Source organism: Enhydra lutris, unplaced genomic scaffold (assembly GCF_002288905.1).
Source record: "Enhydra lutris kenyoni isolate GAN:26980312 unplaced genomic scaffold, ASM228890v2 scaffoldscaffold66, whole genome shotgun sequence".
Taxonomy (NCBI): Eukaryota; Metazoa; Chordata; class Mammalia; order Carnivora; family Mustelidae; genus Enhydra; species Enhydra lutris.
Genome location: NW_019154150.1, coordinates 12,288,017 through 12,315,729, shown reverse-complemented (window position 1 = coordinate 12,315,729; position 27,713 = coordinate 12,288,017). Strand labels below are relative to the sequence as shown.

Below are 27,713 nucleotides of genomic sequence, written 5' to 3'. Positions count from 1 at the left end.
CATGCAAGTGAACAGAGAAGGCTCACCAGATATTTTATGAACAAGGTGACAGTTTAATGCTCTAAAAAAAAGCAAAGTTACATATCAAATATCAAAACTCAAAAGTTTAAAAAATTTCAATCACACATATATATACTTGAAAAATCACATTAACTGAAAAGGACACAATTGTCCCTGAAATGGAGACATGCCTGGAGATCTGGGTTGCTTCACTCATTGTGACCCTCAATCTTCAGAGCATTTTCACCAAACACCTGTATCCTCATACAGGCCCAAGAGTCTTATGCAATTGCCAGTTAGAACCTCTAGTTTCAGGAATAGCCACACCTGCAGGATATTCACGAACAGTTTATTAAGAAGCCAAAGTTCACTGAAGTCCAGTGGAATGAGTTCTCAGCCGAGCCAGATCTCCTGTTGTGATGTGGAAACTGGGGTTTAATACAGTCCAAAGTTACACCAGAAGTTAGAACACAATTACACTGAGAACTCAAGCTCAGTCCAGAGTTCATTACTCTCAAATCACTGGTCTACATACAGGTTTTCCTTCTAATGGGATGGGACCCAATTTGCATCCTAAGGAATGCATGGTATAGAGTAAGCACAGAATGAGAACAAAGGGCATTTCAGTAAGAAAGGAGAGAATGAACTATGATAACATAGCCAAGAGCATTCATTTAACGTTGGGTAATCCACAAGTCTGATTCTGTGAGAGGGGATTATTGAAGGGAGGGCAAATCATCTGGTGTGGTCAAGACCCAGTACAAGTAGGCAGTATACAAATAGTATAGGTTAAGGCCTGACAGAGAAGGACTTGGGATATTCTCCTAGGGGAATTTGAGTATATTCTGCCGGCAGTGGGGAGTCAATTATTAACAATGAGATGGGTTTTACGAAGAGATTTAAGGGAAATGTAAGGCTGACTTCCAACTGTTCAGTTAAAGTGGCCACAGGACATCCCAGCAGGTGGGGATGACTAGAAGGTGGCTAGATGCACAGAGGTACTGAGGTGAGGTCTGAGGAATGGACAAAATAATTGAAAGATAAAGACCAGTCAATTCAGTAAACATCACAGTGCTTCTGTGTGTCTTAAGGCATGGACAGAAGCTGGGCCACAGGAATGAATGAGACACATGCCTCTGCCTCTTGCAGCTTATGACTGAACTGGAGGGAGATTTAATGGCTACTACATAGTCATTTAAGTACAGTTGGTGCTAAGTGCTGCAGAAGAAAAGCAAGGTGTCCGAGAGCACATAGAAAAGGCGGAACTAGCATGAGGCGTTGCAAAAAGCTTCCCTGTGCAAAGGATGCTTGAGCCAAACTCTGAAGGACCAGATGGACTGGGGTGGAACAGAGTGTTCCAGGCAGAGAAAAACGGTAGTTCAAAGGTCCTGCACAGCAGGGAGGAAGCTGGGGAGTGGGGGAAAGGGAGAAACATGAGGCATCAAGGGCACAGAGGGCAAATGAGAACATCCAGGTAAGAGTAAAGAATGGCTTATGGAGTCAAAAAGAGACGAGTCTGGCTACAGACAATAATATGGAGGAAATCAGAAGAAACACAGGTCAAGACTATATCAAGACAGTTCTTGAAGATGGACAAGAAAATGAGGACAAATACCAGCACCAAGTGGGGGGGATGGGGTGTAACCAGTAAGGGAAGCACATGATAAAAATGGTCCACAATGGAGCTGGACTCCTGAGGTTGGATAACAGTTCAGAAAAATCATTTTCAAAAAACAGTCATCTTTTAAAAGAAATCGAATTATTTCTAAGTGTCAAATAAGCATGGTTCAATCTTTGAAAAATATGCAAAACGAATTGGAGAAATACAACCGGTGACAGTAATAATGCAAAACGATAACTATTAGTACAATGCTACAAATGCTCTCAGCTCTTTACAAAGTCTGTTACAAAGCAGTCCTTAGTTTTTCATCTTCCGGATGTCAGAAGTACACAAATCTAGTTAAAGTTGATTCCATGACAAGTGATATTTTAATTGGTTCCTCATGTAGATGAAATTCAGTGTGCACCACTCTATTATTCACCTGAAAGATTAAAGCAAAAACTGTCACCTGAGAGATTAAAGCCCTGAGCAAAAGGCTGTTAGTGAACACTACAGAGTGAAATGGCCGAACGCTATGCATTCCAGAAATCAATGCAAATGGCACTAGAAAGAGCATGTCCCACCAAGCGCTTGGAATGGGAAAGGGTGAGAAAACTCTGGGTGAGAAAACCAGTAGACTTAGGTCCACAGAGCAGGGTTTGCTCTCAACTTGCCCTGGAGTAATGGTAGGCAAGATATGAATCCTTTCTGAGCCTTGGGAACACGTGGTAAAATGAAAGTGTTGTATTATGCTATGTCCAAAGCATCCCACAGCTCTACAGTCTCCGGTTTGGTTGTAAGCACATTTACCATCTGCTACCTAACTAAGCTGCATGTGCCTTTAATACAAAGGCCACATCATGCTCATTCCTGGATTTTTTTTTTTCTTGCTAGTGTCCACTCAGCAAGTGCTTTAAAAATGAAGGGTGGGAAAAAAAAAAAAAAAAAAAAAAAAAAAAAATGAAGGGTGGCACCTGGGTGGCTCAGTTGGTTAAGCGGCCAACTGCTGGTTTCAGTTCAGGTCATGATCTTGGGGTCCTGGGAATCGAGCCCCACCTCTGCAAGGAGTCTGCTTGAGGATTCTCTGTCTCCTCTTCCTCTGCCCCTCCCACGAACTCTCTCTCTCGCAAATAAATAAATCAATCTTGGGGTGCCTGGGTGGCTCAGTGGGTTAAGCCTCTGCCTTCGGCTCAGGTCATGATCTCAGGGTCCTGGGATCGAGCCCCGCATCAGGCTCTCTGCACAGCGGGGAGCCTGCTTCCTCCTCTCTCTCTGCCTGCCTATCTGCCTACTTGTGATCTCTCTCTCTGTGTCGAATGAATAAATAAAATCTTTAAAAATAAATAAATAGATAAATCTTTTAAAAAATAAATAAAAATAAAAATAAACGGTGTTCAGTAAAGGCTTGAAGAACACTGGTCAGCACAACCATTTTTCAGTTAGCTTTAGCTAAAATGAATTTCTATTTATAGTTGGTTAAATCTGTCTTTATTATAACATATTCCTGAGAAGCTGACAGAAAACTATATTCTTTAAAAAAAAAAAAGAAAAGAAAGAAAGAAAAGAAACTATATCCTTAGAGAAACTAAGCAATATAAGATATTTGGGAATACAGGTGAAATGAGTGTCAGAATCATTGTGGTCCCTCCCTGTAACGTTTCCCCCCAAGGTCTTACCTCAAATGAGGCGAAAAGGAGTTTTAAAAGCTATTAAGCATCATAGGTAAAGTACTAGCAATAAATCTTTCGATTTTAAAGAAAGAAAAATAGTGACCATACCTTGGAGGGGAGTAGAGTAATTAATACGTAATTGTGATTAGAGCATGAACTCTAGAAGCACTCTGCCCAGGCTGCAGTGCCAGCTCGGCCACTGACCAGGCCCCATCTGTCACAGTGGATGCAAATCCCACACTGCCTGAGGGGTGTTGGAAGGTTTAAATGGATTAATATCTGTGTAGCACAGAGAACAGTAACTGATCTGGAGTGAGCCATGCAACAGACAATAGATGTTAGCATCTTTGTTACTGTACTCTCTTTTTAAAAAATATTTTATTTATTTGAGAGAGAGAGAGTGACAGAGAGAGCATGAGAAGGGAAGAGGGTCAGAGGGAGAAGCAGGGTCCCCACTGACCGGGGAGCCCGATGTGGGACTCGATCCCGAGGCTCCAGGATCATGACCTGAGCTACAGGCAGACGCTTAACCAACTGAGACACCCAGGTGCCCCATGTTACTGTAGTCATCTACAGTCTTTTCTAATTAGCTTTCTTTGGGTGTAAAACTCTCCGACTGAGAAGAAAACTGCCCATTAATCCTGATATGATAAACAACAATAATTGGGCCATTCTCCAAACTATGATTTGTGTATAAGTCTACCACCATTATTGGGCACACAGGCATTCATTCAACAAATGTGTACTACAGGCTACAAACTGGGGAGACAAATGTGAGCTAGAGTCGGTCTTTGAAGAAGTCCTAAGATTCGCCCCTCGAGGGGAGCGGAGTCAGGCCAAAGCTGACTGCAGGGGTGGCTACAGAGCAGGCAGGAACTTGAAAACTCACCTCAGACCCAAGGCACTCGTATTGCCAAAGAACCGAAAGTGTCAATACCCGTTTCCCTCAGCAGTTGACTCAGCCAACTTTTCTGAATGCCGCCATCATCAAAACTCATGATCAGCCCATCATTTCCAAGCAACTTTTCAGTATCTCTTACGTCTTCATGGCTAAAGTCAACCTTCTCCTGAAAACGCTCTCAACAAGTGCCATTATCATCAGGACAAACGGAGCACGTGCTCCCTTGGAATTTACTTACTTTGGTGAAGAAGTCAGCGATGTGCCACTTATTTCCATACTGTTTAAAGACTGCAGACATCGCTTCAATCATCACAGAGCCAGTGCGAGGGTGCCGTAAAGCAACATGATCTACAAAGCAAACAGAAGATGTTTCGTCCATTTTCCTCCTCTCTTTGCACCAAACTTTGTCTTTCACCCACATTTAAACCTGGAAAATGGCTCTGAACTGAGAATACAGAAGCACAGACGTGAAAAGGGGAAACACCTGAGCCTCCCAGGGGACTCCTGTGACCAGGAGTGCATAAACCCTCAAGAGGGCAATTCTCTTATATGAATTTTTAAAATAAAGCTTTTCAAATATACACAAAGGAAGAAAGCAAAGTTTAACAAATTCCCCATATAATCATCCCCTACACTCAAGAGTTATCACCATTTTGCCATATTTATTTCATTTTCTCTTCTCTATTTTTTTTTTAATGTCTGACTTTTGCTTTAGGATTTTAAGCTGAATATCCCTGAAACACACCCATATAGAATTCATTTTGGGGTCCTCAAAAGTTTAGTGAAATTTTTTTTATTATTAGTTAGATTAAAAAACACGAAACATGTCAGTTTAGTGTGGAAATTTGATGGGAATCTCAAATTTTACCCTCTAATTAATATATCTAGGTTGGGGGGCGCCTGGGTGGCTCAGTGGGTTAAGGCCTCTGCCTCCGGCTCAGGTCATGATCCCAGGGTCCTGGGATCGAGCCCCGCATCGGGCTCTCTGCTCAGTGGAGAGCCTGCTTCCTCCTCTCTCTCTGCCTACTTGTGATCTCTGTCAAATAAATAAAAATAAAATCTTAAAAATAAATAAATAAATAAATCTAGGTTGGAACAGAAGAAAACATGGGGACACCTCTGCAACTGCAACACGGGCAAAGGTTTCTTAGAACACAAAAAGCATAAACTATAACAAGAAAAAGCTGATTAATTGGATGTTGTCAGAATTAAAAACTTTTATTTTTTGTTTTTGAAGATTTTATTTATTCATTTGAGAGACAGAGAGAAAGAGAGAGAGAGCGCGCCCAAGCACGGGGAGAAGCAGAGGGAGAAGCAGACTTCCCGCTGAGCCAGGAGCATGACACAGGACTCAATCCCAGGACCCTGGGATCATGACCTGAGCCAATGGTAGTTGCTTAGCCACCTGAGTGCCCCAGACACCGCAAAACTTTTGTTTTTTGAAAGATGTTATTAAGGAAATGAAAAGCAAGCCACAGACTGGGAAAAAAATATCTGTAGTACATACATATCAAAGGACTTTTATCCAGAATACATACATAATTCTTACAAAATAACAAGAAAACCAACAACCTAATAAAAAATTGGGCAAATGATATGAACAGACATTCAGCAACAGAAGATAAATGAATGGCCAATATGTACAGGAAAAGATAATCAGCAGTCCTCCAAGAAATGCAAATTAAACCCCGAAGGCGATACTACTCCACACCCATCAGATTGTCTGAAATTTTTAAAACAGGTCAAGCCAACTGATTATGAGGATGTGGAGCAACTAGAACTCTCTGACACTGCTGGCGGGAATGTAAATGATGCAACCACTCTGAAAAAACATCTTCAATTTGGCAGTTTCTTTGAAAGTCAAACACAGGGCACCTGGGTGGCTCAGTCGGTTAAGCATCTGCCTTCAGCTCAGGTCATGATCCCAGGGTCCTAGGATCGAGTCCTGTATCTGGCTCCCTGACCAGTGGGGAGCCTGCTTCTTCCTCTGCTTGTGTTCTCTCTCTCTCTCTCTACCTGACGAATGAATAAATAAATAAAATCTTAAAACAAAACAAAACTCAAACGTAGACCTACTGTATGAACCAACCATTCCACTTTTTGGTATGTACCCAAGAAAAACAAAAATCACAAGCCCAAAGACTTCCACACATGTGTTCACAGCAGCTTTACTTTTAATAACCAAAAACTAGAAAACAACTCAAATGTTCACCCAGTGAATGGCTGAACACATTGTTGTTATATTCACACAGCTGAATACTGGTCAGAAATAAAAGGAAATGAACTGATAGAGAAAACAACACGGATGAATCACAAAACCATTAGGTTGAGTGGAAGAAGACAGGCAGTCAGGAAACACAGATACTATATATAATTCTACTTATATAAAATTCCAGAAGATGTAATCTAACCTGTGGTAACAGGAAGTACAACTGTGGTGACCCAAGGATGGGGACGGAGGCAGGGAAAGATTTCAACTTGAGGAAACTTTTGCGGGTGACAGAGGTCTATGCTGATCTTGATCATGGTGATGGTGTCATGAATGTATACTCCCACGTGTTCAAATGGTACACGTAAGGTATATACGGCTCATACTTCAATTACGCCTCCATGATGTTGTAAACAAGTCCACAGAACGTATCTGTTCAGTGTGGGAACTATACAGGAATTTCAGTATTGTCCCTCTGAGAGTAAATCTGAGTCAGAAACGCCTCATCATAAAGCTTGACAATCCATCCTGTCCAGTGAGCTTTAAGCTGCACACTGTGGCCCAATAATCAGCCAAGAAATCAATTTAGCAGACTGAAACTGCCTTTTTAAAAAAAATAACGGGATAAAATGGGGTATGATAAAAAATATTAAAGTGGCTCGAATGTAGTAAGGGCAGCTACGACTTCTAACACCAGTGTTACATGTATATTTGTACTTCTATATAAAATGTGTAGTAGACTACAATGAATTATGTGTTTTATCAATTCTAAGACCGAAGTTTCTTTTTCCCACCAAACTGAAATCTGGATGTGCTGTATAATCTCTTCTGTGGCATAGATTAATTGGTAGTTTCTTAAGGATACAAAATAATGATATGTCTTACAATCAAGGCATTAGATTGGGTGAAACACCACAGCTATTTCTTCCTGTGGGTTATGGCAAATAACATTTGAAAACCTCTGACCCAACATGGTCTCAACCCCTTTGAGGAATCAGGAGCAAGTCAGGAAAACAACAGAGTAGCTGCCAAGTCTCTTATCAAATGATAGATTATAAATTTCTCATTGCTTTGAAAATAATCAGTGATCCTAAGTCCATGGCCATGGGGTCAGGCCTCAGGAGAGATTCTAGGCCACAAAAAAATGAGTCTAATGAGTGATATTGGAGAACTTTAGACTCTGGTCGAAAGCTAGGAAATGTCCACAGATTTACGAAACAAGGTCAAATAAAATATCGTTAGGACCGGGATTCTCGATATGTGCATTATAAAGTTGTTTAGAGGGGCGCCTGGGTGGCTCAGTCAGTTAAGCATCTTCTTTGGCTCAGGTCGTGACCCCAGGGTCCTGGACCAATCCCGCATCAGGCTCCCTGCTCAGCAGGGAGTCTGCTTCTCCCCCTACCACTCCCCTCACCCCCCACCATGATCTCTCTCCCTCTCTCAAGTCAATAAAATCTTTAAAAAAATAAAGTTGTTTAGAGAACTCTGGCCATAGAACATGAGTGGCAACCACATGACTAACTACAAATAGCCAATAAACAGGTGAAATCTTGTTGCAGTTTCTCTTGCACAGATAACGTGCTTCTGTCACAGAGCAGGAGAGACAAGCTCTAGGACTCACTGGGGTCAGGTAGCTGGTATAAATGTCTCTGGTAAGCTAAGATGACAGAAATCTGAATTTTGCTGAAATCTTCTAATTATAAAAGAAGATAACTTAGAAAATGTTTTAAATCCATTTTTTCCACATGATCTTAGCCAAAAGGACAAGAGGTGATTAAATCCATTTGTTGAATGGATAATACATCCAAATGACTCACAATTCACCCATCGACAGACTGTGTATGTCTGTGTGTGTATATATATACATATGTATACACACACACATATATATATCTTTACATATTTATCTTTCATGTGCACACACAGTAGAATATTGCCCATTTATAAAAAAAGAATGAAATCTTGCCACCTGTGACAACATGAATGGACTAGAGGGTATTATGCTAAGTAAAATAAGCCAGACAGAGAAAGACTGCCATATAATCTCACTTAGACAGGGAAACTAAAAACAAAGAAAAAGGGGCGCCTGGGTAGCTCAGATGTTTAAGCGTCTGACTTCAGCTCAGGTCATGATCTCAGGGTCCCGGGATCAAACCCCACATCAGGTTCTAGCCCTGCACTGGGCTCCCTGCTCAGCAGGGCCTCTGCTTTACCCTCTCCCTCTCCCCCTGCTCATGCTTTCTCTCTTTCTGTATTTCTGTCGCAAATGAATAAATAAAATCTTTAAAATTAAAATTTTAAATTAAAAAAAATTAAAGTAAAAACAAAAAAACAGACTCAAATACAAATGGTTTCAAATTTAAATTACAAAGGAATCCAGCAGAAGTCTTCTCTCTCTCTCCTTATCCCATGCCCAAGAAAACCAATATATCCATTTCTTGTGTATCCTTCCAGATATACACCGTGTACAAAGAAGCTGATACATACTTGAGGGTGCAGCCATCCTCCTCCTGATCTCAGTAGCATATTATACATACTGTTCGAGGACCTGATTTTTGTTGTTTTTGCCAGTTCATCTTGGAGGTTGCTCATCATCAATACATAAAGAGCTTCTTCCTTTGATTAAATAGTATTTACTCTATGATTTATCATAATTTATTTAACTAGTCCCCTATAGATAGATGTTTAGGTTGTTCTATTATAAACAATGTCACTGCATAACGTTGCACACATGTCACTCAGACATGTACTAAATAATTGAAAGATAATTATGTTTGCATTTATAATTTTGCTAGACAATGCCAAGTGGTCCTCCAAAGAAATGCTATCAATTTACAGTCCTGCCAGGAATTAATAAGTATATTCTTTACCTCTTCAACAAGAGCATACATTCAAACTTTCTGATCTCTGCCAATCTGATAAAAAGTAGTACTCCAATATTGTTTACTTTCTTCTTATAAATTGAGCATCTTCTCCAGGTTAATGGTGTTCCCTAAGAACTATCAGTTAATAGCCCAAACTCAATGTTCTATTGGGTCTTTTGCTCACTGACTCACATATTAGGAAGATTCGCACCCACCTGTGTGCTCCTCCCAGACCCTATTCCGTCTCCCCCACACAGACACCGCTGTCAGTTTTACCATATACATACATACTTTTATATACTATTCTTGAACAACACATTGTGTTTTCCTCTGAACTTTAAAAAAAATAAATAAAAGCAACACAAAGCCAAGTCTACTGTGACTTTTTTTTACTCAAGTTTTGATTTCTGGGGTTTGATCCTTTTTATCCGATGTAGCCGTAGTTCTGCTCTTTTGAGTCCACAATTTTGTCCACACCCCAAATTATTCTTGTCAAGATGCCCAATGAATTCTGTGTCCACCTCCTTTTTTGACCTGTCAGCAGGGTCTGACATTGTTACTCCCTCCTTCAAAACACTTCCTGCAACGGGATTCCAGCACACCACACCCACCTGGTTTTCTCCCATGTCAGTGGGTGCTCCTTCTTAGTCTCCACGGCTGACTCTTCTCCATCCTGACATTCTATAAATGTTGGTGCAAGGCCCATGACCTCATCCAGGACTATGGCTTTAAATAACATTACAAGCTGATGACTCCCACATTTCTCTCTCCAGTGCAGCTCACTCACTTGATTCCAGATTTAAAGAATTAACTGCCTTCTTTGCCTGTCTGCTGGGACAGCTAATTACCATTTCAAATTCTGAATTTCCCCTCCTCCTCACATCTGCTCTTCCTGAAGTACTCCCCACAGAGGAGAAGGGCAACTTCTTTCTTCCATTTGAAAAATCAGCCTAACTTAATCCCTATAGATGTATGCTGCCTAAGCTCAAAATTTCGGCTCTACCAGCTGCCGCTCCTGCAGTCTCTCCTAAAAATCTCCCTCCTCAGGATGCCTGGGTGGCTTAGTCAGTTAAGCGTCTGCCTTGGGCTCAGGTCATGACCCTGGAGTCCTGGTATCGGGTCTCGCATTGGGCTCCCTGCTCAGTGGGGAGCCTGCTTCTCCCTCTCCAACCCCACTTATGTTCTATTTCTCTCTTTCTCTCTCTCAAATAAATAAATAAAATCTTAAAAAAAAAAAAGAAAGAAAGAAAAAGTCCCCTCTCTACTGGATCATTTAATCAGCAGCTGTGCATCAGTATTGCCCATCTTTACAACAAAAACTTTGCTCCCTCATCACCATCCAGATTGTCTATTTCTCAACTCCCTTTATAGCAAAACTCCATCAGAGTTGCTGTATCTACAGTTTCCAATTTCTTTCTTTAGCCCCCCATCTCTTCAAAAATAACAAAATAAGAACACAGAATAGTGTACGGAAGGCCTATGCATCCACCACCCAGATTTAACAAACAGAAAACATTTTGCTTTATCTGTTCCAGCTCTTCTCTTCTGGTGAAATACAGCTGAATCTTCCTTTGAAATTTCTCCCCGATTACCTTCTGTCCCACTTCCCTACCTTCTGTACTCTACCAGAAGCAGTCCCTGTTACAAAGATGTTGGCTGTTCTTTGTGCCATATTTTTATACTTTTACCACTATATGTTCAGTCATAATAGATTGTATTACTGTTTTCAAATCTTTATGTTAAAGGCATACAATCTGTATTGTTATAGCTGCCTTATCTTCATTCATTGTTCCATTTAAAACTTCTCCACTCTGATTCTTTTCAACTGGGGTACAGTACATTCTACAGTATGAATACAAACCACTTTCAGTGGTTTTTAGCTTTCTAGCCACTTCACTCTCCCTACTATAAACAATTTCAAAGAAGTGCCCAGATTCGAGTGCTTAATGCACCCTCATTCACCCACTTTCCAGTTTTAACACTGGGAAGTCCAGTATCCCAGGAAACCCCTCCATCTCTGGACAAACTGGGGCAGTTGGTCATGCCATCTCATGTATATACATGTGCAGAAGATTCCCCCATGCAGAGGTTCCCAAACTTTCTCAGTTCATGGTGCCCTTAGTGTCTTAGGAACTTTTTTTGCATTGCTCCTAGACCAAAAGATGTATCTCAGAGTTCCATTTACTCAAGCAGTTAGGTCTAAGCTCAGTATTATTATCTAAATAACTTATTGGCCACTCAGGGTGAAAGAACTCACACAAACTGAAAGACAAGTAATATTTTTATTTCATTCTTAAAGAACCATAATTACTTACTAATGCGATGTATGCACTTGTTGGGCTCTGCATGACTTTTCAACCTAGAATAACTAAGCACTTGCTTTTTAATCTCAGCAACCCTCCAAAACCTAGTTCCCCCAAGATAGGGTATCATGGAAAAGAATGCAGCATAATCTAATTGTAGAAACCATAAACAACCTTGAGCTAGTGACTCCCAGAATTAAGTACAGCCGTGTGACTTCACTGTGGCCCCCTAGTTTGGGGACCACAGCATTAAGGTATATATGCAGATGTGAAACTGTCGGGTCATGGGATAAACATGTCTTTAACTTTACTAGGAAGCACACATTGCTCTCCGAAAAGTAGGATTAATCTGCTCTCATCAGTGGTGTATGGAAGTACCTGCTGCTCCCAAATCCCCATATATACTTGGTACTGCCAGGCCATTTATGTGTTGTCTGATGAAATAAAAGTGGATAACCCTGAAAGATTTTAACACATATTCCAAATTTTCCACTTTGCTCCTCCAGATGTAAAACTTGATTAAAATAAAACATTTAATGCTATCCTGGGCTGATGGGACTTCATGGATATCTCCAAGGCACCTATTCTTCCAAATGAGGAAACTGAAACCTGAGCTTGAAGCAGAAAGTAAACATGAAACGCAGAGTTGCACCCTGTCCAAAGGATGCAACTTTAAGGCTTTCTAGCGAGGGCACGAAAGCCTTAAAGGTGTGCCCGGGAGGTGCTGGAGTTCAGCCAGAGATTCCTGCATTCGCCTGTGACCCCAAAGAGAGTTGCAGTGGTCCACATGAGTAATAATCCTCCCTAAAGAAAAGTATTCCCTATTCATGCTCCCAGGAGTCCCACAGACTAAGAGTCAACAAATGAACTAAGACTTCAAACACACAAACAAGCCACCATGAGGGACAGTCAACAGAAGCAACCCAAGGAGTGACCCCCTGAAAGGCATCAGGCATTGGAAGTATTACGTACAAAATGTAAAACCGTCTGAAATGTTTAAGGAAATAGAAGATGGAATCGCGAGAAGAAACAAACATAGATTCTGTCAAATAATCAGCCAGATTTGGGCGCTCAAATGGATTCACCATCTATAAATCTTCCTTAAATGAATTTCTTAAGGATATACTTCAGGAAGAAAGAAAATGAACCCAGAAAAATGGGCTGAGATTCAAGAAGGGATGGAGAACAAAATGGTAATCACATGAATAAATAGAAACAAACGTGGATTGTTAACTTATTATAATAATGTTCTAACTTGAGGGCACCTGGTGGCTCAGTCGGTTAAGCATCTGACCTCTTGATTTCAGCTCAGGTCATGATCTCAGGGTTGTGGGATTGAGTCCTGCTTCTGGCTCTTGATCAGTGGGGAGCCTGCTTGAGACTCTCCCTCTCCCTCTGCCCCTCCCCCTAGTGATGCTCTCTCTCTCTCTCTCTCTCTCTCTCTCAAAGAAATCGTAAAAAAAAAAAAAAAGAAAAAGAAAAAAAAGGACCTAAGTGAGGAATGATCTATCAATTTTATTCCTCAACTGTCAACCTACTGAACGGCTGTAGTTTCCAAGTGCCTTTCAGATTATCATTCAGGTTCCACCTCCTTTAAGGGGCGCCTGGGTGGCTCAGGTCCTGATTTCAGAGTCCTGGGATGGAACCCCATCCAAGCCCCACCTCCGGCTTCCTGCTCAGCAGGGAGTCTGTTTCTCTCTCTCCCTCTGCCCTTCCTCCACTGCTCATTCTCTCTCTCTCTCTCTCTCTCAAATAAAGAAATAAAATCTTTAAAAAAAAATATTGTAATCTGTGGGGTTTTAAAAAAAGGACTAGGCGTTACCTAGAATAGTGCTTGCCACCCTAGTGTATACCAACACATTTGATGTAAGTGTGTTAAACTGATATCTTGAGAAGAAAACCAGGGGGCAGTGGAAGGATAATTTAAGGCAATTTAAGAACACATTAATATTTTTATATAAACAATGTTAAACAAGACACAAAAAATAAAGAAAAATGTTAAACAAAAGTAGCACTTAGGTGGGGGAAAAAGTAATGGGAATTAGTAGAGTGGAAGAAAGTAATGGGAATTAGTGTTTCAAGGTTCCTTGAATCATCAGGGAGTAAAAATAAGCTTTTTTAAAATTAACTTTAGGCTACTGCATATGTATAAAATTTCATGAGGAACCATGAGAAAAAGAATTATGGAATGTCTACCCTCTAGATCAGTAGGGGGTACAAAAATGTTAGATTAACATGCTAAACTAAAAATCAAGCAAACACAAGGGCCATAAAGAAAGGAAATAAAGCAAAAGAAAAATAAATAGCACAAAACAAAATGGGAAAAGGGCAAATATATCAATAGTTGTAACAAAGACAAATTGCCCTAATTTACCAGTAAAAAGATTGATAATGTCATACTAAATTAAAAAAAAAAACAGGGGTGCCTGGGTGGTTGAGTGGGTAAGCCTCTGCCTTCAGCTCAGGTCATGGTCCTGGGGGTTTTGGGATCGAGCCCCGCATCGGGCTCTCTGCTCAGTGGGGAGCCTGCTTCCTCCTCTCTCTCTGCCTCTCCGCCTACTTGTGATCTCTCTCTGTCAAATAAATAAATAAAATCTTAAAAAAACAAAAAAACCAACCCAGCTATATCCTATCTAAAAGAGACCCACTTAAAACATAAAGGCGCAAAAAGGTTAATAGAAAACAGTTTGAACAGTATACCAGGCCAATATGCAGCAAAAGAATATTCAAGTACCTATATAAATTCCAGACAAAATGAACTAACACAAAAAAGGTACTACTTAGGGGTGCCTGGGTGGCTCAGTGGGTTAAACCTTCTGCTCTCTGCTCAGGTCAGATCCCAGGGTCCTGGGATCAAGCCCCGCATCGGGCTCTCTGCTTAGCGGGGAGCCTGCTTCCCCCTCTCTCTCTGCCTGCCTCTCTGCCTACTTGTGATTTCTTTCTGTCAAATAAATAAATAAAATCTTAAAAAAAAACAGCACTACTTGGGACAGTAGGTTCACTAAAGAGTGCTTAAAGCATTTTGTCTTATTTCTTCTATATATTTCACCACAATTCTAAAATCGTATGGCCCTACTCAAGTTGTGTCAAAATAAAGCAAAACCACTGGGACTACAGAAGAAACAGACAGGCCTACCAGTAATATAACGTATGGACACGCTTATCTCAGATACTGGCAGGTCAAAGAGACAAATTTAGTGGAGACACAAAACAACTGAACACAATTATGCTTAACTGATAGAAATATTTAGAGCCCTGCATTCAACAAGTACAGAACGTTTATTCTTCATTAAGCACACACAGAGTATCTAGGAGATACCAGATGCCATCAAAAAAGTTTACCAGAGGGGCGCCTGGGTGGCTCAGTCAGTTAAGTGTCCGACTCTTGGTTTATCTCAGGGTCTATGAGATGGAGCCCTGCGTTGAGCTCCCTGCTCAGCATGGAATCTATGAGAAAATTCTCTGCCTCTGCCCACACCGCCCCCAACCAGGCACACATGCTCTCACTTTCTCTCCCTAAAAAATAACTAAATCTTCAAAATTAAGGAAAAAAAAAAGTTTACTAATGACCAAGGCATAACCCAAGTCTCAATAGATTTCAAATCCGTATTGTAGGGGCGCCTGGGTGGCTCGGTTGGCTGGGCGTCTGCCTTCGGCTCAGGTTATGATCCCAGGGTCCTGGGATCAAGTCCACATTAGCTCCCTGCTCAGCAGGAAGCCTGGTTCTCCCTCTGCCTCCTGCTCATGCTCTCTCTATCTCTCTCAAACAAATAAATAAAATCTTTAAAAAAAAAAATCCGTATCGTAGTCCATATTCTTTCTCAGTTCCTCGCACAAATGAACCAGATGTCCGTAACCAAAGGACAAATTTTAAAATCCCAACACAGAAATTTAGAGACATAGTTCTAACACATACAAGAACAATGGGAATCTAAGAACTCTTAGAACTGAAGGATAAAAATGTTCCATGTTAAAATGTGAAGGACAAAGTGAAAGCAGTGCTCAGAAGGGATTAGAGCTCTAAAAATGCTTATATTTTTTAAAAGATCAAAAACAATGAGCTAAGTACCTACCTGAAATAGCTGGAGAAAGAAGAGTAGCATAAACACCCCCAAAACGAAGACCAATGGGAATAAGAGTCAAAATTAATGAAACCAAAAACAGATACGAGAGGGGATTAACAAAAGTAAAGACAGGTTCTTAATTGAAGACACCACTGGCAAGACTGATAAAGAGTAAAAGAAGAAAGCCACAAATACCAGAGATAAAAGGGGCATTACTATCGATTGACTGGATATTTCACACGATTAAAGATGTAATGAACCCTGGGCCAAGAAATGTGAAAATAAATTTTTATTTTTCTCCCACGGAGAAGCCAGTTTTCCTGGCATTATTTATCGAACAGCCCATTCATTCCACCCGGATCAGCAATGGCTTTTTTGTCACCTGTCTAGTTTCCCTGCATATCTGGTTTTGCCTCTAGGTTCTCTTCTATCCCAGTGGTGTATCTGTCTATACACAGAGTTTTTGATAGTGCTGTATGACGAAGTATTCTTAGCTTACAACACAAATCCTCTCAAATATCTGCACAGCTCACTCTCACTCGTGTCCCCCAAGTGTCTACATAACCATCAGCTTCCCAGAGGGGACATCTCTATACATCTGTTTTAAAACTGCAATCTCCAGGGCGCCTGGGTGGCTCAGTGGGTTAAGCCTCTGCCTTCAGCTCGGGTCATGATCTCAGGGTCCTGGGATCGAGCCCGCATCAGGCTTTCTGCTCAGCAGGGAGCCTGCTTCCCCCTCACTCTCTGCCTACTTGTGATCTCTCTGTCAAATAAATAAGTAAGATTTGTTAAAAAAACAAACAAACAAACAAAAAAAAACTGCAATCTCCACTCCTGCCCTGGGACACTCCCTATATCCCTTGCCCCTGCATTATTTTTCTCCATAGCAATAGTCACGCAACATACTTTATTTCTGGTAAACATTCCACTGAAAAGTAACCATCGCACAGAAAAGTGTGCACAGCTTAGGGATCTAAAACAGCTCAATAAATTTCCATAAAATGAACACACCCTATAACTGGTGCCCTCATCAAGAAACAAGATGAGGCCAGAACTCCAGGAGTCCCCTTCTTGCTCCCTCTGGTCCTGAGCACCCCAAATACTGCAACGCAGGAGGGCAAGCACTATCCTGATTTCTGACACCACAGGTCAGTTTCAACTGTTTTTGAACTTTATACAAATGGGATCATAAAGTAGCACAATATGTAGTTTCTCGATATTTATTGTCTGTCTCCAACTAGCACATAAGTTCCGAGGAGGGGGAGATATTTAGTTCTTCTGTTCAATACTGCATCTCTAGTCCTTAAACACACAGAGCCCAGCACACAGTCATAAAATGCATACATTCAATAAAACTGGAACATGAAGTTCCTCACCTTGACCCTTAACCGCTCCATATTAATTCTGTGGGTGGTTGGCACCAGCAGCTCATTTCTTTTTATTGCCGAGTAGTAGTACATGTATGGCATACCACAATATGTTTGATGGTCATCTGGGCTGTTTCTAGTCTTTGATGACTTCAAATAAGGCTGCTGTGGACATCTGTGTGCCAGTCTCTGGGAGGCAACATGCTTTCATCTCTCTCTGGTAAATAACCAAGGAGTGAAATCTTACATCTCACTTTAATGGGGCTGTTTTTCACATCTTACCACTAAGTATGTTTCATTTTAAGTTGTTCCCCTATGTTCCTTTGTTTACATTTCTTCACGACAATTTATCTTGAAGTCCATATACATTTCTTTTTTAAGATTTTTATTTATTTGAGAGAGACACACACAGAGAGAGAGGGAACATAAGCGGGGGAGAGGGAGAAGCAGGCTTCCCGCCGAGCAGGGAGCCCAAAGTGGGGCTTGATCCCAGGATCCTGGGATCATGACCTGAGCTGAAGTCAGCTGCCTAACAACTGAGCCACTCAGGCACCCTCCATATACATTTTTATAAATTGCCTTAATCCTCTTTGAAAGAAGTTAAGATAAAAACATTTAAAGGGGGGCTCCTGGGTGGCTCAGTGGGTTAAAGCCTCTGCCTTCGACTCAGGTCATGATCCCAGGGTCCTGGGATCAATCCCCGCATCGGGCTCTCTGCTCGACGGAGAGGGAGCCTGCATTCTCCTCTTTCTCTCTGCCTGCCTCTCTGCCTACTTGTGATCTCTGCCTGTCAAATAAATAAATAAAATCTTAAAAAAAAAAAAAAAATTTAAAGGGGGTCACCTGGCTGGCTTAGTTGGTAGAGTACGTGACACCTGATCTCCAGGTTGTGAGTTCAAGCCCCATGTTGGGTGCAGAGATGATTTAAAAAAAAAAAAAAAAAAAAAAGGCCAGCGAAAGAAATGTCCTTGACCTCTTAATTCTAGCTCTCCTCCAAGTGCACCAAGTGAAGGGGTGACTCTTTACACACAAGATTCTTTTGGACCTTATGTTATTATTAATAATAATAGTATTAGTAATGAAGTAATGATGATAATAATATTATTAGCATAATGTATTAGCAATAACAGTAGCTAATTTCCTTTTTTGGATTTATTATGCCAGTTATTATGATAAACATGTCTGCGGTTATATAACTCAGTTTCCATAACATCTCAATGACAAAAGTAAATTCCATCATTCCCACTTTACATGAAGAAACTGATACATCGGGGCACCTGGGTGGCTCAGTGGTTAAAGCCTCTGCCTTCGGCTCAGGTCATGATCCCGGAGTCCTGGGATCAAGCCCCGCATCAGGCTCTCTGCTCAGCAGGGAGCCTGCTTCCCCCTCTCTCTGTCTCTGCCTGCCTCTCTGCCTACTTGTGATCTCTGTCTGTCAAATAAATAAATAAAATCTTTAAAAAAAAAAAGAAACATATATCTAGAGATAAAAAATTACTGAAGTTCTCCAATATAGCAAATGGCAGAACTAGCTTTTGGGCCAAGACCTTTTTTCACAGGAAAGTCAATGATCTTATTTACCATGTGATACTTTGCTCAGAGGGCTATACCTTCCCAGAAGAAATGGACAGTAAGATGTCAACCTGTCATCTCTGAAAGTGAGAACATGTGTAAAGAGAGATGGATGGGTTCCTGAAGAATTCTCCTTATACATGTCAATTTGTAAAGCACTGATAATTTAAAAACTTAAAAAAAAAAAAAAAAAGATGTGCGTGACCCAGACTTTGTGGAAGAAAAGTGCGTGTCACTGTCATCTACCCTCATGTCTCACCTGCCTGGGTGGGATAGATGATGAAATAATCACTGAACGTGGGCAGCCTCCTCTTCTCAGCCACGTCATCAGACTCCATGGGTTCATCGTCTGTCTCGACACCGCTGTCTCTTTTCTCTGTTTGTTGAAGAACAAAAGTACAAACTACAGTAATACACCACAGACACCAGGAGCCCTCACTCCAAGTTCCAATGAGCTTGTATCTCCACAAGAGACAGAAATATCCGCAGAAGCTACAGAGGTTGGATGTCAGCTCCACAGGCCACCTGGCAACCCATGGATGGTGGGATGGCCCTTGGAAACGGCACACATCTCTCTCAGACATGAGGTCCCCTGCCCCCCCAATGACGTGACTTAGACCCTTCCTCAGCCCAAGCTCCCCTTCTATCCCTTCCTCCCAGCCGAAAAGCCCTACTACACTACATGACTGAAGTCCCATCAGCTGAGGGGCCTCTGATTTTAAAGAAACAAATAGGGGCGCCTGGGTGGCTCAGTCATTAAGCATCTGCCTTCAGCTCAGGTCATGATCCCAGGGTCCTAGAATCGAGCCCCACATCGGGCTCCCTGTTCCACGGAAAGCCGGCTTCTCCCACTCCCACTTCCTCTGCTTGTGTTCTCTCTCTCTCACTGTGTCACTCTCTGTCAAATAAATAAATAAAATCTTTAAAAACGAGAACGAAAACAAATATTTTGAACTTCCTTTTCTTTTCATAGTCATCCGTATGAGAATTTCTTAGAAACATGACTGTCATAAAGAAGTCTTCACTTACCTCCTCTGCAGGCCTGGATGATAAAGATCTTTGGTTTCTCCTGCAGTGCTGGACAATTTTTATTATTAAACATTTCAAAAATGTCCTCCAGGCTGACTTTTTCACCATCTTCCATTTTAATAAAGCCTTTCTCTCCATGGGACATAAGGGTAACAAGGCAACAGCCAACATCATCTTTACTTTCATTGAGTCCATCACGAAATGATCTTATTTTCTCAATTAACTCCTGTAAAATAGGATAACATATTCAAAAGAACTGGAGGTAAGAAAAACCAGAAATGCTAGAGACAGCCCCTTTCCTAAGCAATCTGAACACAGGGCAAATATGAAAAGAAATCACAACTCAAACAGGATTAGTATGAGATAAATACCAGTTCCTTAACTTGTCACTTCCTTTTCAGCTGATTTCTTCTTGTGCCACTGGTTCTTTTTTGAGAGAATTAGGGCATTTCCAATTCTCAACCACAAAATACAACAGAATGACAGCTCCCCAAGGGGCTAGTGTATGTAAATTTTATATTATTAGCTTGTTTTAACATATAAAAATTGTTATTCTCTAAAACTAATGCCCTCAAAAAGCTAGAAATGGAAGGGAATGGAAGTGTCTACCAATAATATACACCTGCCAGAACCTATGGGGAGATGTCATCAGAATCAAGCCCCCCAGAGAGAGAAGCAAGGCAGGAATGACTGCTGTCACTGCTCCCATACCCCTCATAGCCAAGATCCCAGCTCCTCACTTCAATAAAGTGAGTAAAAGTTAAATGAAGTCCACCTCACACTGGTCAGAATGGCTAAAATTAACCATTCAGGAAACAAAAGATGTTGGTGAGGATACAGAGAAAGGGGAACCCTCTTACACTGTTGGTGGGAATGCAAACTGGGTAGCCACTCTGGAGAACAGTATGGAAGGTCCTCTAAAAGTTAAAAATAGAACTATCTTATGACCCAGCAATTGCACTACTACGTATTTATCCAAAGGATACAAACTCAGTGATCCAAAGGGGCACGTACACTCCAAAGTTTATAGCAGCAATGTCCACAATGGCCAAACTATGGAAAGAGACCGATGTCCATCAACAGATGAAAGGATAAAGAAGATGTGATATATGTGTGTGATGGAGTATTACTCAGCCATGAAAAAGAATGAAATCTTGCCATTTGTGAGGATGTAGATGGAACCAGAGGGTATTATACACGAAATAAGTCAGTCAGAAAAAGAATTATCACATGCTTTCACTCATAAGTGGAATTTAACAAACGAAACAGATGAACATAGGGGAAGGGAAGGAAAAATGAGATAAAAGCAGAGGGCGGCAAACCAAAAGACTCTTAATCATAGGAAATAAACTGGGGGTTGCTGGAGGGAGGTTGGTGGGGGGATGAGGTAGCTGGGTGATGGGCATTAAGGAGGGCACCTGATGTAATGAGCACTGGGTGTTAACACACACCCGATGAATCACTGAACTCTACCTCTAAAACTAGTGATACACTGTATGTTAATTAAATTGAATTTACATCAAAAATATTTAAAATGAAGTCTAAATATGGGAAATAAAGAGCTAAAATTCATTACTTACAAATACCATGACTATCTGACTATCTGGAAATATAAAATAATCAACCAAGTAACTACTGGAACTAGCGACCAGACATCTGACCAGACACAAGATTAACTCATAAAGATCTAATGCTTCCCCCGACCAGTTACCTGGCAACAATGATTAATTTTTTTAATGTTTTTTAAAGATTTTATTTATTTGAGAGAGAGACTACAGAGCGAGCATGAGCGGGGGGGTGGGGGCAGAGGAAGAAGCAGACTGCTCGGTGAGCAGGGAGCCCTATGTGGGACTTGATCCCAGGACCCTGAGATCATGACCTGAGCTGAAGGCAGACACTTAACTGAGGCACCCAGATGCCTTAGCAACAATCACTTAAACCACATAACGAAAAGGGGGTCCCGTTCATGATCACACCCAAACAAGGACAATACCTAGGAATAAACCTAAGAAACACACATTACCTAAATGAAGAAAGGAAAGCTTTAGGGAAGAGGCAACAAACACCATGACAAGCCCATGCTTCTGTTAATACTATTAATTTGCCAATTCTCTCCAAATGAATCTCTATTCCATGTCATGGCAATCAAACTTCCAAAGGATTTCAGTGGAATTTAACCAGATTATTCTCAAGCTCATAGAGAACAGATGATGTTCAGGAAGTGTCAAGAATATTCAGAAGTCAAAAAGGAGGGGGGATAAAAAAGGAGGTCTAGGTCCTACCTGACATCAAAATGTCCTAAAAAAAAAAAATCACAGTGAGTGAAACAGTGATTTACCAGCAGAAGTATAAACAAATATATGAATGGAATATTTTAGATTCCAGAAACCAATCAAATTGTATACAGGACTTCATTTCACGATAAAGGTGGAGTTTCAAATATGTGGGGGAAGGACGCATCATTCAGTAGATGCTGAGACGGCTGCCTATCCATCTGGACATATGGTAAGGCCTCTTACCACACACTTACCAAAAAAAATAAAATTCCAGAGACTTAGAAAGGAAACCTTAAATTACACAAATAGTACAGAAAAATAATTTAAACATTTTTTAAGTTGGGAAGGCACAGGATTTGATCAAGACACCAAAACCAAGAAACCCCCAAGAAAGACTGACAAGTTTACTCACAAAAAAATTTTAAAAGACTTCTATACAACTTAAGACAATAATAGAAATCAAAAGACAAGTAACGAGACAAGAGAAAAGTATTTGCACTACATTTTGTAAATGAATAAAGTCCAGAAAAATAACTCTAAAAGCAGGAAAAAGATGACCCAGTAGGAAAAAGGGCAAAGGAAACAGAACAATTTATCGAAGGAAAATAAGGGCCAAAGGATGTCTAACCAAATTAATAATCTGGAAAATGAAACTAAGAACAATGAAATACTTTTGCCAGTAAAACTGCTAATATTTACAAATAAACTAAACGTTGCCAGGATGCAGGAAAAGCGGCCACTCGAGGCCCCTAAGAGAATAAACGAAAGGAACATTGGCAGTATCTGTCATCTGATTCAAAACCATGCAATATGTAAGAGATTCTGGTACAATCCTTGGGGAAAATGAAAGAGTCTATTTTTACCTCTGAAATTATGATAAAATCAAAGCTTACTGGGCACTTGGCTCTTCTGGGCATTTTGACACAGGAGCTCATTCATTATCACCACAGCCCTCCAAAACAAGTCATTCTCATCAACCCCGATTCCGGGAGAGAAAAGTAGTCAATTTCTGGCAGGGCTGCTGAAAACTATGGCACTATGGACATTTGGAGCCAGAAAATCCTTTGCTGAGGGGGCTCTTCCCCCACTAGAGTCCAGCAGTACCTTCCAGGTGAGACAACCAGAAATGTCTCTACACATGGCCAAACGAGGGGGACAAATCAGGCCCGCCCCATGAGAACCAGATTTAAGAGAACTAGGAAGAGACAGGATTCCCGCTCAGGCAATCTACGTGGAATCCAAAGACCCTGCTACGCTGTTCCTTAACATTCATTAGCAGGGACTCCTGGGATCTAGGAAGGGCTTTCCTATGTTACTACCCCTAAAAAAGGCTAGGTCTAGGTCAAGACTAACCTAGGGTTCAAAAGTTCCCACCACGGCTCTTCCACATTATATTTTCAGTATCATCTAGTTAGGTCACAATGCAATTCCTCCCAGGGCTATCAACTCCCTCTCTACACCTCTTCCAGGTTCTAAGTGAATCCCGCAAGGACCCACACTGCTGGAATGCAAGAAACCAGCCTCCTGGTGACTCTCAAAGGGGTTTCTAGGTCTTTCCTGCTCCCAAAGGCTCTGGAAATTGCCTACTCCAGACTCATGCCCTATCTTTGGGCCTCCTTGCCCATCTTGCTTAGAATGCCTTCTTGGGTCCCCTTCCCTCTTCAACTGCGTAGCCCTAGCCAAGATTGGAGCCCAAGAGGTCCCTGCTTGACTGGAAGTGGAGGCAGGGTATCACACACTTAAGATTACAAAAGCATCAGGAAGTTTATGAAGACTTTCATGGGATTGCTCAGCAAGTCCTGGTTCTTGCCAGGAATTAAAACCCAGTATTTTTATTTTTTTAAGATTTATTTATTTATCTGAGAGAGAGAGAACATGAGCAGAGGGAGAGGCAGTGAGAGAGGGAGAGAAATCCTAAAGTAGACTCCCCCACTGAGCATGGAGTCAGACGCAGGACCCTGAGTGGAAACCAAGAGTCAGATGCTTAACTGACTAAGCCACCCAGGTGCCCCTCCAAAACCCAATTTTAAAAAATAAAATTGAGCCTGCGTGGCTCAGTGGGTTAGGCCGCTGCCTTCGGCTCAGGTCGTGATCTCAGGGTCCTGGGATCGAGTCCAGCATCGGGCTCTCTGCTCAGCAGGGAGCCTGCTTCCCTCCCTCTCTCTCTGCCTGCCTCTCTGTCTACTTGTGAGCTCTCTCTGTCAAAGAAATAAAATCTTTAAAAAAAATAAATAAATAAAATAAAATAAAGGAAAATTATAAGATCCAAGTTACATTTTTTTCATTTTTGTTTTTAATTTTACCATTTTGTTAGGATCGATGCACTGTGTATGCTCAAACCGGCACTGGCCAAGCCACTCCTCCATCAGACAGATGTCCCGGTGAGCCCCAGGTCTGTTCTTCTCCACACACATGAGGAAAGCCTTCCGCTTGCCTCTCAAGTCATAATAGTCCTATTTTCCAAGAAAGCCAAAAATATTTAAACCAAATGAAACTCAGAAATCCAAACACATCACAGATATGAAATAATGAGTTTCTTTTAGGATCAATGGTGAGGTTTCCCAGTTCAGATCAGAGCTGCAACAGGGATTGTCTCTTATTAGTCACGGAAGGAGGGTGGGGGGAGGCGTGACTAGACTTATCCTTTTTTCAAATATCTTCCTTGCACTAGGACTAATAGGCCAATCTCAATGTTAAATGCCTATGTATAGTTATCACTATCCGTTTAAGGAAACATGGCAGACAGAGGAGTAGAGTAAATGACCACACAGGGCTGTAGTCATCCAAATCCAGAATAGGGGACATTCTACAGACAACCTGGTTTCTTCAATAAGTAAACAATAAGAAAAAAGGTTAAAGAAGGGAGAAGTATCCTAAGTTAAGAGCCTTAAGACACCAAAGCAATAGGCTATAATAATTGTGTTGACTTTGTATGAGTCCGCATCCTGATTCAAACAACACATCTGAATTCTAGAACACTGGAAAGAAATTTAAAAAATAAATAAAAATTTTAAAAAACAAAACTAAACAAAAAAAAAACACCTGCAAAAGACAGGACCCAATCAATGAAATCTGAATTCCAACCACATCTTTGCACACACTAAGGAAGTTGTTTTTAGGTAGAATAATGGTACTGAGGTTGTTTTGAACAACCTCTTTCTCATACTAAAGATTTAGAGGTTCATACTAAGGTATCTGTAGATGAATGTGATAGGTTATCTGGATTTGCTTTAAAATAATGGGGCCGGGAACCAGGCAAAACAAGATTGGCTCTAAGTTACTAATTTGCTGAAGCAAGGTCATAAATATATTGGGCTGGAGTTTGAGAGATTTGTCTTTCTATTCTATTTTAGTATTTGCTGAAATTTTACATCATAAAACTTAAAACAAGCAAACAAACCCTACAATCAGCAATTTAAATAGCCATCCATCCAAGGCCACACAGCCTGTTATCCTCGAACCTCCAGTGCCTCATTTTTCCTGACTTATAAAACAGAAATAACAGCAGTGCCTACCTTGTTTGGCTAATGCAGGCACAGCGGTTTTAAATGGCTCGTGTTTATCTTTCACAATCATAACAGAAAGCAGTGAGATTTGACCACCTGAGACAACCATACAGATAGTTTCCTTTAACCAACAAGAGCAGCATAAAAAATATTCCAATGTCAGCTAAAGTGGCTAAGTACCCTCATTCCTAACCAGTGTGTAGTGTTGGAGTAAGAGCAAAAATATTTACCAGTTCGCCATCCACACAATCATAGCTTCTCTTTAGAATCTTTCTTGGAATCTCTGAATGAATTTTCATGGAAAGAGAATAAAACAGAAAAAGGGCATTACTGCATTATTTTTTCCACATTTTTTTTTCCCCTTTTCAATCAATCCACTGTCATTCCTGTTTACAGGAAGCTCTTCCCAGGGAATTCTGTTGTCTCTTAGGCTTTCAGGTCCAGCAGGCTTCAATCTCATTTTAGAACAGGTTCCTTGGATTATGAACACACCCTCTTTCAAACCCATACAAGGCTAGAAACTTAAAAAAGACCTCCCTTAGACCCAGTTAGGTGCAAGGGCAGAAAGACAGCAATAAAAAGGACAAGGTGTAATTGCTTGACATTACTACACTTGTACTTCCTGAAGAGGAGAGCAAGACATAATAAAGGGAACTAGTTGTTGTTGTTTTTTTAATTTAACATAATCTCTTAGCATTTAATTCAAATATTTATTGGGTGCATCCAACAGTGGACAGCCATAATCTTGTGTAGTCTGGATGATTCTGGAAAAAAAACAAAAAAACAAAAAACCCACTTTGCCAACAGTAAGAGAGACTCAAAGCCTAAAGAGCTGAGAACACCTGAAGTGCTCGTGTGATGGGGCTGGTACAGGTGACGAAAAGCAGGGAGAGCCAAGCCTCCTCCGGGCGGGCAGGCTGCCTACACGCCACGGTGGTGTTCGGCGAGCCATTACCATTGTGATCCGCTCATTACAAATATAAACAACACCAGCAACGGTAACACACCTCAAAGCTCAGTCAGATCGTAAGCACGCTAACGGCAGTCACCCACGGTGTATTTTAGTGTCTACTTCGATGGCTCCCATGTAAGTGCTGCTTTCTCTGTCTCACACGCACTTAAGTGTGCATATGTTTATTAAATCTGGAGGGGCGGAGCCCCTCCCTTAACCTGTTACATACTGCATTTCTTGACCATAAAACACATCTTCCTGGATTAATGGCAAATAGTCCCATGGTGTGCAAGAACAGGAGCCCTCCGCCCCACACATCCCCTGGAGATGCGACAGCGGGAATTCCAATACCGCGCTTCTCGCTGCATCATTTGGAAACCTCCCACATCATCATCTCTTGAAGGTACATGTTAACAAAGCATCTCAGTCCTGCTGAGTCGATCTGATCTCTGAGTTCACCCCAAAATGTGCTGGTAGATCCTGATGGCTGCTCTTCGACGGGTCATTCGGATTCCGCGCTCGGGAACTGCTACTCTCGGGGCTGCTTGCCCCTTCGCCCCCCGCCCCCCACCCCTCGGCTCCCACTTCCCGCCGCGCGTCACTGGGTCCCAGGGCGCCCGCCCGCTCTTCGCTCTGCACCCCAGTCAAACTGGGCGTCCCGCCCCCAAGCCAAGCCCGGAACCCCTGGGGCAGCCGCGCCAAACCCCGCGCTTACGCGGGCCCGGCCCCCCCCCGCCCCAGTACCCCCGGCTCACCAGGCCCCGCCCGCAGCCCGGGTACCTGGCCGCCCCCAACTCACCCCGGTCGTCTGCAGCCCCGGCGCCCTGCCAGCGGCGGAGCAGGTCGGCTCGGCGTAGCTGGTGCAGCACCTTGATGAGGACGCGCGACGCGGAGGCGGGCTCGCAGTAGTGCTGGACCAGGAGATCCGCCAGCCTTTCCTTGCTGTTGCCCGCCAGCTCCAGCCGCAAGGGGGTCACGCGCGGCTCCTCGTCCACAGACTTGAGGAAGATGCGGAAGTTGCTCAGCTCCTGCGGGGACAGCAGGTCCAGGGTCTCCCGCACGCGGCTCTGCAGGTCCACGGCCGCGGTGATCGGAGGCGCCCGGAGACCGTTGGACTCCGAGCGCCGGCAGCTCTCCAGGCCTCTCTCCATCGCCACCCAAAGGTGCCGAAACGCCCGGACCGGAGGGACCCACCGCCGAGGTCAGCACCCAGACCGCGCACGCCTCCCGCTTCTTCGCTTTGTTTTGTAAAACTGAGGCGTTTCCGCTCGTTTCTGCAACAGCCAAGCGCACTGGCCGCGGTGACCGGGACTCTCCGGAGGTGTTTCCTCTCCCGCCCCGCCCCGCTCTCGAGGCCCCGCCCCCGCCCGCCAGCTCCGGGTTAACCCTTGGAGCTGGTT

At 42.2% G+C, this 27,713-nt stretch overlaps 1 protein-coding gene across 1 annotated transcript; it reads right to left on the bottom strand.

The window, feature by feature from the left end:
• Positions 1–38: 38 nt before the first annotated feature.
• LOC111159147 (caspase-14-like) lies at positions 39–27,589 on the bottom strand. The gene is made up of 7 exons (XM_022521580.1): positions 27,113–27,589; positions 25,592–25,644; positions 24,159–24,308; positions 19,580–19,805; positions 18,810–18,926; positions 4,410–4,519; positions 39–2,042 (listed from the first exon to the last, which is right to left on the bottom strand). The coding sequence occupies exons 1-7, from the start codon at positions 27,462–27,464 to the stop codon at positions 1,941–1,943; spliced, it is 1,110 nt and encodes a 369-aa protein (XP_022377288.1). The 5' UTR covers positions 27,465–27,589; the 3' UTR covers positions 39–1,940.
• Between the last annotated feature and the right edge of the window lie 124 nt (positions 27,590–27,713).

Coding starts and splice junctions, on each gene's coding strand:
- LOC111159147 (XM_022521580.1), bottom strand. CDS start 27,464: ATGGAGAGAGGCCTGGAGAGCTGCCGGCGCTCGGAGTCCAACGGTCTC. Junction 19,806..24,158: donor GCATCGATCCTAACAAAATG/GTAAAATTAAAA, acceptor CCTATTTTACAG/GAGTTAATTGAGAAAATAAG. Junction 4,520..18,809: donor CATCTATCCCACCCAGGCAG/GTGAGACATGAG, acceptor TTTGCTTTGTAG/ATCATGTTGCTTTACGGCAC.